General features: G+C 55.5%; 1 protein-coding gene across 1 annotated transcript in view; it reads right to left on the bottom strand.

Moving 5' to 3' along the window:
* Positions 1 to 16,534, bottom strand: part of PLXND1 (plexin D1) — a 52,573-nt gene that overhangs the window by 12,284 nt on the left and 23,755 nt on the right. The window contains exons 9-20 of the mRNA XM_054594877.1: positions 11,081 to 11,185; positions 8,445 to 8,534; positions 8,145 to 8,238; positions 6,954 to 7,108; positions 6,028 to 6,179; positions 5,088 to 5,187; positions 4,854 to 4,993; positions 3,915 to 4,082; positions 3,736 to 3,826; positions 3,229 to 3,492; positions 2,992 to 3,141; positions 2,077 to 2,191 (exon numbers count right to left, since the gene is read on the bottom strand). Coding sequence (XP_054450852.1) covers positions 2,077 to 2,191; positions 2,992 to 3,141; positions 3,229 to 3,492; positions 3,736 to 3,826; positions 3,915 to 4,082; positions 4,854 to 4,993; positions 5,088 to 5,187; positions 6,028 to 6,179; positions 6,954 to 7,108; positions 8,145 to 8,238; positions 8,445 to 8,534; positions 11,081 to 11,185 — 1,624 coding nt within the window. The remainder of the gene's footprint in view (positions 1 to 2,076; positions 2,192 to 2,991; positions 3,142 to 3,228; positions 3,493 to 3,735; positions 3,827 to 3,914; positions 4,083 to 4,853; positions 4,994 to 5,087; positions 5,188 to 6,027; positions 6,180 to 6,953; positions 7,109 to 8,144; positions 8,239 to 8,444; positions 8,535 to 11,080; positions 11,186 to 16,534) is intronic.

Here is a 16,534-nt window from a genome sequence, read left to right as displayed (position 1 = left end):
AAGTGTTGCTTGTGAATTAAACTTTAAAAAGCAGATTACAAAACTGTATTATATTATAATCCCTTCCTGAGGTGGGAGAAGAAATATATAATATTAAAGTATTTTATATTTTTATATACAATATATATTTGTATATATAATACGTATAATACATATAAAATTTCAAGAAAAGAGGCTGGCAGGAAATATACCAAAATATACAGGGTGTTAATGGTGGGAATTTTTTTTTCTTCATTTAGTCTAAAATTTAAAAAAAAATTTTTTTGTTTCTCTCTATTGCTGTGAAAGAGAGAGAAATACTGATCTGCCGCTCCACTCATCTGTGCCCTCACTGGTGGCTTACTGCACGCCTACCCTGGCCCAGGGTCGCATCCACGGTCCTGGCGTACTGGGAGATGCTCTAACCAACTCAGCTACCTGGCCAGGGCCCCTAAAATTTTTTACATCAAATATTTATTTTTTAAAAACAGCTTTGTTAAGATATAATGCACATGCCATATCATCCATCCATTTAAAGTATACAATCTAATGGTCTTTAGTATATTCACAGGGTTGTGCGCCCACAACCACTGCCTACTTTCGGCACGTTGTTTATTGCCTCAAGAAGACCCGTAACCACCAGCTGTCACTTCCCATCCCCTCTTCCCCAGCCCTGACAGCCAATAATCTGCTTTCTGTCTCTGTGAATTTACCTATTCTGGACATTTCATTTCATACAAATGGGACCACACAATATGTGGTCTTTTGTGAGTGGCTTCATTCATTTAGCGTAATGTTGTCAAGGTTCATCCGTGATGTAGCATAAGTTAGTGCTTCCTTCCTTTTTATGACTGAATAATATCCCATTATACGTATACACTGCTGTATTTTGATGTGTATAATACGCACTTTTTTGCCCAAATTTTTGAGGGAAAAATAAGGATGCACATTATACATGGGTAGTATCTGAAATACCATGTATCATTCGTGTATTTTGTAATTATTTGTTACATAAAATTTCTGTACCATAATATGTTCAAAAATAAGTGCTAAAATTCCTTTATAATACTATGTTCAAAAATAAGTGCTAAAATTCCTTTATAATACAAAAAACAAGTATCTAAATATATTTTAAAAATTGAATTAAAAAATTAAAACAAGTCCTGGCTGGTTTGGTTCAGTGGATTGAGCACTGGCCAGTGAACCAAAGGGTCACTGGTTCAATTCCCAGTCAGGGCACATGCCTGGATTGCGGGCCAGGTCCCCAGCGCAGGGTGCTTGAGAGGTAGCCACATATTGATGTTTCTCTCCCTCTCTTTCTCTCGCCCTTCCCTCCTCTAAAAATAGATAAATAAAATTTAAAAACAAATTAAAACAAAAGATTTTTTCCCTGAAAGTTTGGGCCAAAAACATGGGTGTGCATTATACATGGGAGCGCATTTTACATGGCAAAATACTGTACATTTTATTATTCATTAGTTGATATACAATGGATTGTTTCTTTTTTGGCTGTTATGAATAATGCTGCTATGAATTCTCATGCACAAGTTTATGTGAACATGTTTTCATGCCTCTTGGGTATACACCCAGGAGTGGGATTGCTGGGTCACATGGTAACTCTTTGTTTAACCTTTTGAGGAACTGCTAAAGTATTTTCCAAAGTGGCTGCACTGTTTTTCAACCCCACCAACAGCGTATGAGGGTTCTAATTTATCTACATTGAGTATATTACTTTTATAACCGTTATTTTAATAGTGGTGTAGACTAGGTTAACTTTCCTGAACAACCCTCTCTTGATCACCTTCAATAGGTCCCTACTGACTGGACAGCAAGGTTCCAAATTCCTTTGCCTGGCACTGGGACACACAGCCTGGCCCAGCACATCCTCCCAACATCTATTTTCTTCCACCCATTTGTGCTATAGCTGGGTGCACCTCTTACCCCATCTCTGAGTGTGAAACCTGTTCCTACCCCAAGCCTGTGTTCAAGCTGTACCCCCTGCCATTTGCCACCTCTTCTATCTGTCCATCTGCAGCAGGGCTGGGCAGAGTGGGGTAGGTCTGCCCTCCAAGGTGTCGTGAGGGTGGGGCTCCTTACCGACCACAGAGAGCAGCAGCAGGACACTGCAAATGACGATGGACACGATGATGGCGGTCTCGCTGCCGCCCAGCTGTAGCGTGGCAATGGTCTGGTTGAAGTTCCCTACCTGGATCTGCACAAAGGTAGGGGGAGGGAGTTGTAGCTTCGCTGGACTTCTGCCTTGGCTCTTCTCTTAACTAGCTGTGTGGCCTGGGGCAAGTCACCTAACCTCTCTGAGCCTCAGAAACCATCTATAACTCAGAGATAACCACACCCACCTCCTGGGAAAGCCTGAGGGCTAAATGAGATGGTGCTCGTCATGTTTTTAGTTCTGGGCCTGGCACAGAGGAGAAGCTCAGTATAGGGGTCTGTGATTATTATTACAGCCTGGAGAGAGTTGTGGACGAGCAAGGGCAGTTCACAAGACCTGTAGGGTTGTCCTGGGACCAGGGGAACAGGTGATGTGTGAGGACTAAAGGGCAGAACTGGGACTAAGGTGCAGATGAAAGGGAGCTTCCCCAGCCAGAGCTGTCTTGAGGTGGTAAGTGCTGCCTGTGAGGAAATGAGCTCCCTGTACCAGGAGGCATGCAGGCAGGTACAGTGTAGGAAGACTCCCCCCTTCTGGCCCCTCTCTCCACCCCTCTTGCTTCCCTCCCCTCCGTGATTCTGTGTCTGCCTTTCAGTGTTCAGCCCCATCAGATCTATTACTGACCTTGATCAGTTGGGGCCAATCAGTGACCTTGAGCAGTTCTTAAGTTCTTGGCCCTGTTTCCTCATCTATCAGATAGGGATGCAAAGCTCTGCTTTGTTTTCTTGTCTAAGCTATTGAGCATGGAAATGTTCAGTTTCCATGTGCTGAGTTAGAGACAGGTGCGCAGGCAGATGGGGCCGGGGGCCAGGTCCGCCTCTGCCTCCAGTGCCCCATCCTCTCACCGTGATGGGCAGCTGCCCCTCAGCTGTGCCCAGGGACTCATTGACCGAGCAGTGGATGACTCTCTCTGAGACGATCTGGATGTCGCAGGCCACCTGGCCTATTTTGACCCGGTACTCATGGCTCTCGAGCCCCAGGCTGTCCTGCTCCTTCTGTGGGAGAGGAGGGAGGTGCTCACCAAGGCCCACGGCCGAGCCCAGCCCACTCACTGCCCCCACCCAGCGCCCACTGGCACGCACGTGGATCACTAGGGTGAGGGGCTCCCCAGGGTGGTGCTTGATCCACTTCTCCCTCTTGGCCGTGGAGAACTGAGGGTCAGGGAGGTAGTCCAGGCGGAACCTGCTGCCCCGCTGTGCTTCCTCAGAGTCCAGCAGCTCCTCGGCCACTGCCACCTCGTCGGTGTACACCCGCCCATTGATGAAGAAGTCCACTGGCGCCGATGCGTTGCTCAGCGCCCCCGGGGATGGGCAGGTGATGAGGGTGGAATTGAGAACCTTGCAGAGCTGATGGGGGAGGGCCATGGGCCAAGATTGGGGATGGGGGATAGGCAGATGTACATGAAGAAATGGGGAGAGATTGAGGTTTAAGGAGACAGAGAGGCAGAGAGACAGAGATGGAGACAGGGAGGGAGACAAAAAGATAAGGAGAGACAGAGAAGGGGAGATGCCACAGAGGGAGGCCTGGTCAGTCAGGGCTGCTGGCCACCCCCACCTCCTCCATCCGCCTCAGTCCCCTGCTCCCCTCACCGTGGGCTGCCGGCCGATGTGGTGCACAGCCATGGACACGTTCTGCACCATATGGAAACGCTCACCAGCTACCGTGATGGTCCTGCCACCGCTGTGGGGATAGCAAGCCTCCGCATGTATCAGCTCAACTATAGCCCCAGAGAGCTGGACCCACCTGGGGATCAGGGTCAATGTCTCACCTGACAGGGCTGCGGCGGGGACTGATGGCTGTGATGACTGGGTTCCGCATGTACCAGAAGGTGAGGTTGCCGCGCACGCAGCCCCGGCGCTCCAACCGCACACACACGGGCACGGGGGCCGGCAGGGAGCCCCCGGGGACCGTGCAGGCGATGCTGGTGTCTGTGCGCCTGTAGAAAGGCAGCAGGCTTCCTCAGCAGGGCCCCTACCTCCCGTTGGTTGCCTCAACCCATCGCCCAGGGGCACGGGCCTGTGCACTTGGCTTGGATTTAAGGCCTTTTCAATTGGCCCCAACCTGGTCTTCTGTACCCTTGTGCCTAAATCTGTTTCTGTATTCTCACTGCCACATTTTGCTTGGGCTGTCCTCCCCACCTTAAATATCTTCCCTTTTCCTCTCTGACTCTGCCTGTACTTCTCCACTGCCAAGTCCCCCCTCCTCCAAGAAGCCTTCCCAGAGCTCCTCTCCCAACTTCTGCCCCTGGTGAGAGCCCTGTCGCACAGCTGACAGCCCAGGCTGTTCTCCCAATCCCAACCCCACTGGATATTTCCATTTCCGGTGGGAGTGTCTTCTTTGCACTGAGGATGGAGACTGTGTTGGCCTCATCTTTGCATCCCCAGCAATGCCCATCAATGGAGCATGAGACACAGTAAGTGTATAATAAAGATGGAGCTATGTCACGAGGAGCTGAGGGTCTCAGAGCACATGCACTCAAAACCACTTTGACCGCAGCTGCCATTTATGGAGCACCTACCGTATGCCGGGCACAGAGTACCTTCCACAACTCACTGGTACTGTTCTTCCAGATGAGGACACAGGCTCAGTGAGGGGAAGGAGCTTGGCCAAGGGGTGAGGCTTGATGCCAGCATAGCATCCCCACCCGTCCAGCCCCCTGGCCCCATGGTTTCTATGGGAAGGAGACAGCTGGGGCCAAGGGACTTACACAAGGTCCGTGCAGGGCTCTGTGTTGTTCAGCAGGACCTGGAGCTCAAAGCCCACGTGGAGGTCACTTCCGTGGATAGTGATCCTGGTGCCCCCCGCCTTGGGGCCCATGGCAGGCTCCAGGGAGTGGACCAGGGGCAGCTGCAGGGTGGAAGGCAGGTGGTCAGGCCTTGGGCCAGCTCCCAGGAGCGTCCCTGGCAGGGTGGGCAGGATGGTGGGCTGTGGCCTCCCTTACCACATAGGAGAAGCGCTCCCGTGACTTGCCCTCCTTGGAGGCGTTCACGGTCACCACATCTGAGAATGCCCCTGCGGCTGGCCCCGTGACACACACAATCCTGGGGAGGCAGCTTTGGTTAGGGGAGCAGCTAGCAGGTCCTGGGAGACTGTAGGCACCGCCCTGCTTCTCCCTTGAGCAATGTCTCCCATTGCACCCCGAGGTGTGTGAGTTCCCCATCCTTGCACTCAACCACCCACCCCTCCCACTCACAGCTGGGGCTGGCGCTCGGCTGGGATATGCCAAGGATACTAGCCCCGAGTTCCCTATCTTTTGGAAAACAGCAACTGAGCCTCCCAAATGTCACCCTGGCTCTTCCTGGGCACACCCCCTACCCCCCAACTCTCCCACAACTCTGGAGCTGTAAGACAAGGGGGTAGACAAGATAGTCACTTAGGACACTTGAAAGTTCTGTGACCACAAGAGCATTTGCTGGGCTGGAAGCCTTATCTGCAAGCCTGACGTATGGACGCCTGAGAGGAAATCCAGTTCTTTTATTCCCTGTTCCTGAAGGTTTCCTAGAGCCCCTCTGGGCCAGGCCCCATGGCTACAGGCCCAGATCTCTGCACCTCACCAGCAGCCCCCATACTTTCTTAACTGCACATTATTTTCATCAGAGCAAGGCTTCTGTGGAAGTTGGGCTGGTCTAGGGGAACACGGGAGGGCTCCCCAGGGGAGCAGGCACTTGAGGGATAAAGAGTGGTGTCCTGAGCAGAAAAGGGCATGCTGTGTGGTAGGAACAGCTTGAGCAAAGTCCAAGAGACCTGAGAGTGAGCGACTTCTCGGGGACAGAAGGGGTGGCCAAGGGGAGAAGGGAGGGCAGAGATGTGGCTGACACTGCCAAGCGGGGCGGGGCCCTAGAGGTCACTCAAACAGCTCCAGGGACTGGCTCACTACTTACTCCTCTGACACCGTGTATCTGTCGGCCAGTGGCTCACAGGCCACACTGCCAATCCACACGCCATGGGCCACGTCGCTGAGCCGTCGGCCCAGGTTCCTGCCGCGGATGGTTAACAGGGTCCCACCATCCAAGGGGCCACTCAGGGGCTCAATCTGCCAGATGACCAGAGAGAGGGGTGAATGGGGCTCTGCGGCGGGGATGCTGGCAGGGGTCCCCGCCACTGTCACAGGCACCCAGGGGAGGCTACTAGGGGAGGCTGAGAACAAGGGGGTTGCCAGTAAGCGTGCACGCGCCTGCGTGCGTGTGTGCGTGCGTGTGTATTATTGTGTTAAGTCCACAAGGGCCTGGGGACACAGAGTGTATGGACAGAATCAAAGCTATTTAGTGAGGGTGGGGTCTCCCAAGGACACTGAGGCCCATTCTCAATGGTCACGTCTGCCACACAATCCTGCACCCCAGGCAGCAGTGACTGGGCCTGGGATGGGCCCCGGACCCAGGCTAAGGCAATCAGAACCTTTACCTGAGACGCTTTTCTTAATTAAAACTGAGGCCTGGGAGTAATGAGCATCCTCAGTTGTCGCCGTATCAGCAAGGTTTCCCTGTCCTCACTCAGCCGTCTCCTCCACCCGGCTCCCAGGGGCCCTGCCCTGCTATTTTTCTCCACAGTACTTACCACCTTCTATGTATAAGCTATTTCCTTACTCATTCCAATTAAAACGTTAGCTCCATGAGGTGGGGACTCTGTTTTGTTCACTGCATGTCTCCAGCGCTGCAGGGGCCTAGCACCCTGGTGTTCAATAGGTAATAGTGCATGCGTGTGCCAGGGTGTGGACCGCGTGCATGCCGTGGGTCCAGGAGCCCATGAGGCCCCGTGGGGTGCTGTGCAGGTGCACATGCCGGGGCTTCCATGGCGGGGATGAGCTTACCGCCCGGATCTCAGGGGCGGGGCAGGTGCCAGTCATGGGCTGCAGGGGCCCCCAGAGGCGGCAGCCGTCACTCCACACACACAGGTGGCCTAGGTCCTCCCGGCCCAGGCACTGGGAACAGTCGGGGCTGCCCATGGCGCAGTTATAGACCTCCACTGGAAAAGACATGCAGGCAGCATGGGTCAACCCCCCCGTTACCGCCGTCCCCTCCACACTCACCCACTCACTGGGTGTCCTACCCAGAGGCCGGTCCTGGTTCTGAGGGTTAGGACCCCAAGGGGTTCTTAGTACTTCATCCGAATCATCTGGGGTCTGTGCCAAGCCCAGTGCAGCCACAGCCACAGCCGCAGCCACAGCCGCAGCCACATTACCATCATTCATCCTCACCACGATTCTATCAGATGGGAGCCGTTTATTAGCCCCTTTTGACAGACAAGGGATGAGGCTCAGAGAGGTCAAGTGACTGGCCAAGGTCACAGAGCATGAGTGGCAGGGCTGGGGTTCACACCCTGGCCTGAGAGGGCCTGCTTGGCCTGCAGCGGAGCTCCGGGGTGCTGGGGAGCACTGAGCAGCGCGGGCTCTGTCGGCCACAGGCCCCGGGGGTGGCCCACGGAGGCATGCAGGGAGGGTTCTCCAGGCCTCGGTGTGCAGGCTGGGTCTGAAGCCTTCAGGGTAGGGTTGTGAGGAACCCCATGTCCACTAGGAATTCCTGAGAATCCCCATGAACAGACAGGCCCTTGGAGAGCTGATTCAAACATATGACAACAGTAAGGACAGCAACCACCATTCTAGGATGCTGGCTGTGCCCTAGACACCCTTGTAAGGCCTTGTGTGCCTTACATCTCAGCAAATCCTCACCGAGCCCTCTGCAAAAGGGCCTGTGCCCAATTTCACATGGGGACACTGAGGCTCAGAAAGGGAGGGTTAAGCGCATGCCTGAGGTTGCACAGCCACTGGCATGCAGGTGCCCCAGGGGCGTGGTACCTGCCCAGCTGCTCAGTAAGTCCGTACTAAACGACCAGGCACCGAGTGGCAGGGCTGGCGTTTCCCTGTGTGCACTCGGGAGTGGCGAGGTGGGACACCTGTGACTATACAGAGCCCGGGAATGACACACCCTCCCCTCCAAGGCTGAGCCCCAGCCCATCGTGGCTGAGACCCCTGTGGCCATGCGGGGTGGATCGGGGCGCCAACCTGTCATAGGGTCAGGGCTGTCCAGGAAACGGGCTGGCGGTCCCTTTAGCTGGAGGCTTAGTGGAAACACCTGGCTCTTCTGGGCGGTGTGCAGCTACAGGAGGACAGGAAAAAGCATGAGGGGCATAGATGACGTTCAGGTCTCTGCTCTGGGGGAGAGGAAGTCATGGAGGTAGAGGAGGGCAGGGCCGTTGGGAATGGCGGGGGCAAAGGAGGAGTGAGGTTAGATGGGAAGAAGGCAGTGCAGGGTCTGGACTTGCGCAGGCCTCCCCTCGCCCCCGCTGGAGCCACGCCACTCACCGCCACTTGGTTACAGAGTATAGCTGATTCATTCACCCACACGGCCTCAAAGATCTCCTCCTGCCCAAAATTACATTCAAGGGCCGCACTCTGTGGGAAGCAAGGGGGTGAGGGAGGGAGAGTGAGGTCAGCACCCACTGCCCTCCAACTCCATCAGGACACCGGGACGGCTGCCCTGGCCGGGGGGCCTGTCATCACACGTGGGGGCCGCGTGCCTGGACTGTACCCTCCTCTAGAACGTCCTTTCTTGCCTCTATGTACACTGTTTGAGGGAGGCAGGGAGTACATGAGCACCTAGAACTTTGGCCTTGTGCTCTCCGTGCCACTAAAAGTCTCTTCAATATCTCCTAATGGCCTCATAGAGTGCTAACTCTTTAGCATGGCCGACATTCACGGTCCACCCCGGTGAGAATCCAGCTGCTCTTTGAACTTGAGCAGCCCCCGTCTCTGCCCCACAAGGCCGACACCCCAGACAGACCAGGCCATTCTAAGACATAGCACGGGCTATCCCGTTCTTCCACTTCTGAAAGGCTTGTTTCTCATTTTATCACTCAGCAAAACCCCACACAGCCTTCAAAATCCAGTTCAAATGTCCCATACTCCAAAGCCTTCCCTAACCCCCCTCAGATCAAGGGGGCACCCCCCATTTGAGAATTCACCCACTCATTCAGCAGTAAATATTTCGGTGTGTGCTCAGCCTCTATTAAAGCTCCTAAAGCCTGCCCCCTACCCTGTGTATCCAGGACGACCCTTATCTTTGTGCCCAGACTGTTTCCACCTCCCCCACCCACTAGGAAAGGTTGAGGTTGGGTCTTGGCCCCTCGGCCACCCCCAAGGGCAGCTGATGACAGCTGAAAGAGCTCAGGTTCTGCCTCACGCAAGCCCTGGTTCAAATCCCATCCCTGCTACTTCCTAGCTGTGCAACCCTATGCATGCAGTTCTCCTCCTTGAGCCTTGGTTTTCTAAATTCTGCTATGAAACAAGCTTCCCTACTCCGCAAGGTTGCTGAGAAAACTGAAGATCATGCATCTTTAGTAGGTTGCACATTGTGGGTACCTAATATCTGTTGGCTGTTATTCGTATGCAGGAGGTGCTCAATAAATGTTTGTTGAATGAATAAACAGGGCCCAATTCCTCAGTCTCATCTTGCCCTTGGCCCAGCAGAGGGCTTCTTGGAAGTAGCATCAGTAAATATTTGCTGAGTGAACAAACTCGGGTTTCTTGAGTGTTAGTCCAGACACGTGGCAGGACTTCCTGTTTATGTCCCTATCACTGGCAGATGTGACACCCTGAGGAGAAAGCAGGTCAGCAACCTTTCCCCTGCTCTGCCCCTTTCCCTCCTTCACTCTGAAGCTAACACAGGAAAGTGGCTGTTGACAGGGCTGAAAGCTCATTTGCCCCCTGCCATGCTGAGTTGAGAGGTGGTTCTGTCCTCAGAGTCCCTAAGCTCAGGCCTTGGCCACCTTAGGGATGGCAGGTCCAGCCTGTCCTGGGGGTCCCCAGGGTGTAGGCTCAGCAAACAGGGCTGCTGCAGACCCCAGGCAGGGGGCTTTGCCCACCGCACCCTCAGTGTTCTAGGGGCAGGCCTGGGCCTGGGGACAAGAGGGCCAGGGACACCGAAGCCCAGTGAGGGCAGACATGTGCCCAATTACACAGCCAGAAAGCAGCAGCCAGGACCCAAAGCCAGGGCTCGGGCCTCCCCATGGCAGGTCCCTGCAGCCCAGCACAGCAGCCCTGCCCTCCCTCCACATGGACCCAGACCCTGGAGGCTCTGGGAGGCTCAGCCCCAACCACTGCAGGGTGGAGTTTGAGGGCTAAGGGCAGGGCCCGCGCCTGCTCCTCAGAGAGCTCCTCCAGCCCAACCACAAGGCTGCCCAACACATCCCAGATGCCCGGCACGTGGCCCCCACGTGTGACGACAGGCCCCAGCCTCCCCGTGAAAATGACAGATGGCGAATCCCCAGGAGCCGGGGAAGGGGGTGGCTGGCACCCTTCCAGGACTCATCAACGCTTCCCACCCAGAAGGGACCCAGAAAAGGGTGACATCCCCTCCCCCAGCCCAGATGGGCAATGGGGGAAGGGAAGGCTGGCTGTAGGGAAGAGCACTCGATTGGGAGTCCAGGCCTAAGGTGCAAGTCTAGCCCAATGTCACATGACCCAGGGCATCAGCTTCCCTTTACTGGCCTTCATTTTCTCCATCTGGAAAAGGAACATGGGGTAGCAGAGAGGTTCTCTGGCCATTCTCCAGGGAAGACCTGGCAGCCACAACCAGGCAGACGTGTCCAGGGTCACGGTTCAGCCTAGGGGTGGGGCAGGGCTCTGTACCTGCGGGCAGTGTCCACCATGGGCTGGGGTCCAGCTCTGCCAGGGGATCAGAGGGTGGTAGGGGAGTCCGGGGGTCCTGGCCAGGGCTTCCCTCAGGCTACTGTCTGGTGCTGTCCCTTAGCCTAGCCCCCACCACCCCTTCCTTTTCCTCATTTTCCCGTGAAACCAGAGTGGGGCTTTCTCTAACAAAACCTGGAAACTCAGAGCAAGGAAACCAAAACATGGGTGGTGGACCCACAGCATGGGGCCCCGTCTGGGACTTAGGCGTCCCAGCCCTCTGCTCCGTCCCACCTCGGCCTGGCTGCACTCACCTGGAAGAAGGCGGCATTAGCCAGACGCACTGGGATGGTCTGGGAGGCACCCGTGGGCATGGGTGCCAGGTGCAAAGGCAGAATCTGGGGACAGTGCTGAGGGCTCTGCAGTCAAAACACAAGGAGGTGGGGGTGACCAGGGGGTATTTCAGAAGGGACGAGCTTCACGGCCACCCCAGCCTGCCTGTGCAGTCCTGCCTCCCCGGGGAGGCGCCAATCAGCCGCTGTTGTGAGAAAACACTAGTAACAAACTCTTAAGATCCAGCAGCACTGCGGGCAACGTGCCAGAGTGTGCCACACCATCTCATTTGTTCCTCATGGTGACCCCACAAGCAGGAGAGTCACTGGACTCATTTTACAGACAAGGAAACTGAGGCACAGAGAGAAGGCCCAGTGGTAGAACTGGATCCCTCCCATGCCGCTCAGAGGAGGCCAGGAGGCTGAGGCCAAGGATTGGTCCCTTCCCTGGCTCTGGGCTCCATCTTTCTCAGCTGTGAAATGGGGGGCTGTGCCCCCTCTCCAAGACCCCACCCAGCTCTGGAATGCTGGTTTCCAAAGGACACGTATTAAATGATTCAGAGAAAAGAAACCCAAGACTTGCCCTGGCCGGTGTGGCTCAATTGGCTGGGAGTCATCCCACAAAGTGAAAGGGTGTTGGTCTGATTCCCAGTCAGGGCGCATGCCTGAGTTGTGGGTTCAGTCCCCAGTTAAATAAAATAAATAAATAAGTCTTTTTAAAAAAGAAAAGAAAAAAGAAACCCCAGACTTCCAAATGGCCCCTGAGAAATGGACTGTAAGGGCCCTGGTGCCGCCAGGCTCCAGCAGGCAGAGGCACACGCTCCCCAAGGAGTCCCGGGGAGCTTCCCTGCTGCCTGGGGGCCCTGGGCAGAGGCACACGCTCCCAGGGAGTCCCAGGGCGGGAGCCTGGGCACCATCGTTGCCATGGCAGAGGTGAAGCCACTGAGGCTACTTCAAAAAAGGAAGGAAGGGAACGACAACAAACTCACAACTATCAACAACTGAATCTAAAAATAAAAACAAAAACAAATGAAGCAAACTACCAGAACAGGAAAAGAATCATAGCTATGGGGATCGTTCGGAGGGTTATCAGTGGGGAGAGGGAAGAGAAGAAAGGAGGAAATGGTGTAGGGATCAAGAAGCATAATTGGTAGGAATAAAATAGAGGGATGTTAAGAATAGAGTAGGAAAGGGAGAAGCCGAAGAACTTACATGCACGAACCATGGATGTAAACTGGGGGGGGGGAGGCGGGGGGGAATTGCTGGAGGGAAGGGGAGGTAGTAGGTGGAGGCGGGCAAAGGAAAAAAATAATCGGGACAATTGTAACAGCATAATCAATAAAATATACTTGATTAAAAAAAAGGAAGGAAGGGAGAGAGAGGGAGGGCAGGCAAGAACGTGAGGTTCAAAGCAGCAGGGACTTGTCTGAGGTGAGGGGCAAAGACTGGGGACAGGGCTGTGCCCACCGTGCCACCTTAGTGGCCCCTCTAAGCTAGGAAGTTTGGAGTCCCCATCCTGCCCCAGGTTCCCAGTGGGCCATGTCCTGCCTCCTCACACTCCGAGAGCCTGACCTGCTGGGACCCTGAGAGTAGGGAGCATTGGGGACCCGGGAGCAACCACAGCCGCACTAAGGGGCCAGCCATCCTCCAGCCAGGGGCTTCCTGCGCAGCTCTGCTCCCACTCAAGCCTGGTCGGGGAAGTATTCGGAAACACGATGGTTCAACTGTCACCTTGAAGTCACCAGCCAGGGCCAAAGGCGTCCAGGTATGTGATCTGAAGGCCATCCTGGGGTCTCTTCTCCTTATTGTTAATCAGACAGAAAGCTCCTCTGGTTTGATGGTCCAGCATCAAACGAGACCCTGAGGGGGATGCCACTGCCCATAATAACAACTAATGATCACGCTAAAAACAGCAGCTGCTGCTGTTCATACAGCTCTCAATGTGCCTCTGGACAGTTCTCAGCACTTGGCCATCTATTAATTTAACAAATCTTCCTCCCAACAACCCTGTGAAGTAGGTACTATCATTACACCCACTTTACAGACAGAAAATAGAGGCACAGAGAGGCAAAATAGTTTGCCCGAGATGGACTGTGCAGGACAGGAAGGCTCTGGTTGACCGGACCTTTTGCTAACCACTCGGCCAGAAATGTTGCCCCGACAGGTGGGTTTCCTTGGGAGCGGTGCCTGGTGCAGCGCAGAGGGGCCTTGGCTGAAGAAACAAATGGCCAGGCTGGGTAAGGCCTCCTGCGCTGACCACAGTGCAGGGCTGGGAGGTGGGAGTTGGTGTACGGCTCCCCATGTGAGCACACTCAAGTCGCTGTCCCCTTCTGAGCCGCTGTCCTGTGCCGTCTCGTGTGCAAACCCCATGGAATTTCAGGAAATGGAACTCACATGTTTTCAATCTGGTTTCGCAGCCGCTGCCAGTTCTACTTTGCAGCTGGCTGGAGACTCAGTGCCTCTGTCCCCCCACCTCCTCCCTACCCGTGGGTAGGTGGCTGATGGGGTGGGGGGCGGCTGGGGATGAGGGTCAAGGGAGGGGGAGCTCTCACAAGAGACCTCCCAGAAGGAATGACGTGGGGCCGTCTCTGAGGGCCCCTTGACTCCCCCTGATCCTTACAACCCATGGCCACTTAAATGTTTGTACCCATTGTACTGAATAGAACCAAGGCTGAAAGTGCTGGCACAGCTTTGCCCTCCTCCACTGCCTCCCCCGGGGTCAGCTAAGCCTCCACGGGGGCACCTGATGTGTCTGCTACTGGCCTCCAGCCCCTACCATCCACCTCCAACTCTGGCTTGGTCTTTGGGGAGCTTCCCGTAACCCCAGGCCTCTGGTTTGGGAAGACTGACCCTGCACTCTAGCCCCAGGGATGGGCGGGTGTCCCAGGCCACCCTGGCCTCAGCAATTGGTTCAGCGGGTATAAGGAACCCCAGTTCAGCCAGTGAGACTCAACTATGGGACTTCTGCAGAACCAGTGAAAGTTCTTATTTCCCAGAGCTGCCAGGGGATCAGGATCGGCCTGAAGTGGCTGAGCCCATCTTGCTGCCAAGAAGGAGGGCCTTCCTAAGCATGGAGCCCACCCAGAGGGGTGGGAAGGACCCAGACTACATTGTTGGAACACTGGATCCAGCTGTACCTGAAGGTGATGCCACCCCCCCCCCAAAGACTTTTCACTCACGTGAGCCTTTAATTCTGTTGGGGTCAAGGCCAGTCTGAACTAGGGCTTCCCTACGTCCAACAAAGGACGGAGGCCCTGTACCAAGCCAAGCCATTGATGCCTCAGAAAGAAGCCAAGCGGCTTATCCCTTTGCTGGGACAAGGTACTGGGTGTGGCCTGCGGGCTCAGGAGACCAGGAGCAGGGAGAGACGGCAGGTGGGGGGGGGGCAGCGGTGTGCGGAGCCACAATAAGCCCAATGTCCCAATGTGAGCCCAGTGTGTGCTGGTTTACAGAGGGCGTCACCTGTGCCTCCACTGGGACTCACGGACTCCCCCCCCCCCCCCCCCGTTCTCTCCCTGGTTCAGGAGCAGAGAACTGGTGTCCCACTCGAGGGGGAGCACCGATGGGCCCAGGGACTCTGAACCCACCCGACCCGTTCCCCCTTCCTACCTTTCTTACCCCCATAACCCCCCTAAACTGCCGCCACGTTCCTACCAAACCACCCTCCCCACTGGCTCCTAATGAAGCTGACCTTTACGGGGGAGTCCATCCAAGCTCCTCACCAAGGGAGCCCACCCTCCCATCTGCCAAACCCTCCTCACCTCTCAGGCCCAAAGTCACACCTCCTTGAGGAAGCCACCCTCAGGGAGGCCACACCGTCCTTCAGACGACTGAAAGTGGGGGACGTGGTCACCTTCCTCAGCCTCCTCCCCTCCTCCAAAAAGCTGGAAACCTGCTCCCAGCATCCTCTGCACCCCCACTTCCTTCCTCTGGGGGCTATGGGGAAATAGGGAAGTGACCCAAGACTTAGGCCATAGCACCTACCTTCCCAGGGACACCGCCCTGGCCTTGACCAAGACCATCACCTCCTCCCAGCTCCTCAGGGGCCCAGGAGGATGTTCAGACTCCGCCGCCCGCCGCCCCACCAGAGGCATGGCGCCTCCACAGCTAACCCGCATTCAATTAAATGGCAAATTACACGTCAGTTCAGAGCCTCCCACAGGCCCAGGGAGGGGGCTGCCTCTTCTCCTGCTGGATTACCATAATCCTCTAAGACAGGCCCCCTCCGTGCCCCCAGTCCAACTCCTGATCCACAGAGACACAGCCCTGGGGGGGTGGGGTGGTTTCCACAGCCGAGGAAACACCTCCAGGTTGGTGAGCTCCTGTCCATGCTGGGACCCGGCCCCAAGGTCCCACCCCCCTCAACAAAGCCCTCCTGTCCTACCTAGCCTTTTAGTGAGCACCTACTATGCGCCAAGTATGAAGTCAGTGCCTTACAGGTATAATTTCAGATCCCCATTGCAGCCTTTGAAGTAGGCCCCACTTTACAGATGGGGAAACAGGCACAGAGCAGTTGGCGGCTTGCCCAGAGGCATACAGTCATAACTCACAACTCAAGTCTTGGCTCAAAATGGGGAGAGCAGGACTGTACCTAACTGGGTTCCTTCCCAGTGCCTAGTATAGACTCGGGCATACAACCGGTGTTCAATACATGCTGAACGCACTGTGTTGAGGCTGGGTTCCCCTTGCCTCACCACCCCTCCAGGTTAGAGCACAGGGGGCTGCCTGCCAGCTCAAATGCTTCCCACTGTGTCCCCTGCCCTGGGCGGGGATCTAGAAGAAGATGAGGACCCCAGACAAGATCAGGAGTCCTGGTCAGCCCGGGCTGGAAATCCCAACGTCCACTGCAGAGATGTGGGGCCTCCCCTAGGTTTTAGCCACACGGCTGCCACTGGGTCTCCTAGCGCTGGAAACCCCATTATTGCCTTGCTGCTCTGAGTTATGCATTGCTCTTGCTGGACTCCTCTTCCTGAAAGCACCTCTGAGGCTCAGGCAAGGGGGCTGAGCCCGGAAGACTCCAGGTGTGGGCCATGGCGTGGTGCCTGCTGAGGGCAGGCAAGGCTTCGAAGCCTCCTGACGAGGCTCTCTGAGCCCAGCGCCAACAGGCTGGGGCTGCTTCCTGGGATGCATGTCTAGGATGGGCCCCAGAGGCCTCCTTCTGCTGGGAGCCACGGTCCCTGGGACACACTGGCCACCTCAGTTGTGCCATCTGGAAAATGGGCGGAAACATCCCTTCCCTAGAGAGATGAGCTGCAGGCAGGAGCTAAGGATCTCACCTTGACCCCTTGCAGCCCTGGTGTATAAAACAGGTTCCCAGCAGTCAGGTCTGACAGGAGATGAGCTGTGGTCTCAGGACCCTGGGACACCCCCCTGCTGAGCCCTGCCATCCCATCTGGCTGGGCATGACCACCCCAGCCAAAGCCTCAAGACTCCCAT

This window comes from Pteronotus mesoamericanus, unplaced genomic scaffold (assembly GCF_021234165.1).
Source record: "Pteronotus mesoamericanus isolate MK-2021 breed Mesoamerican mustached bat unplaced genomic scaffold, CSHL_Meso_final scaffold_54, whole genome shotgun sequence".
In the NCBI taxonomy this organism is placed as follows: domain Eukaryota; kingdom Metazoa; phylum Chordata; class Mammalia; order Chiroptera; family Mormoopidae; genus Pteronotus; species Pteronotus mesoamericanus.
This window is presented reverse-complemented; position numbering and strand designations above follow the sequence as displayed.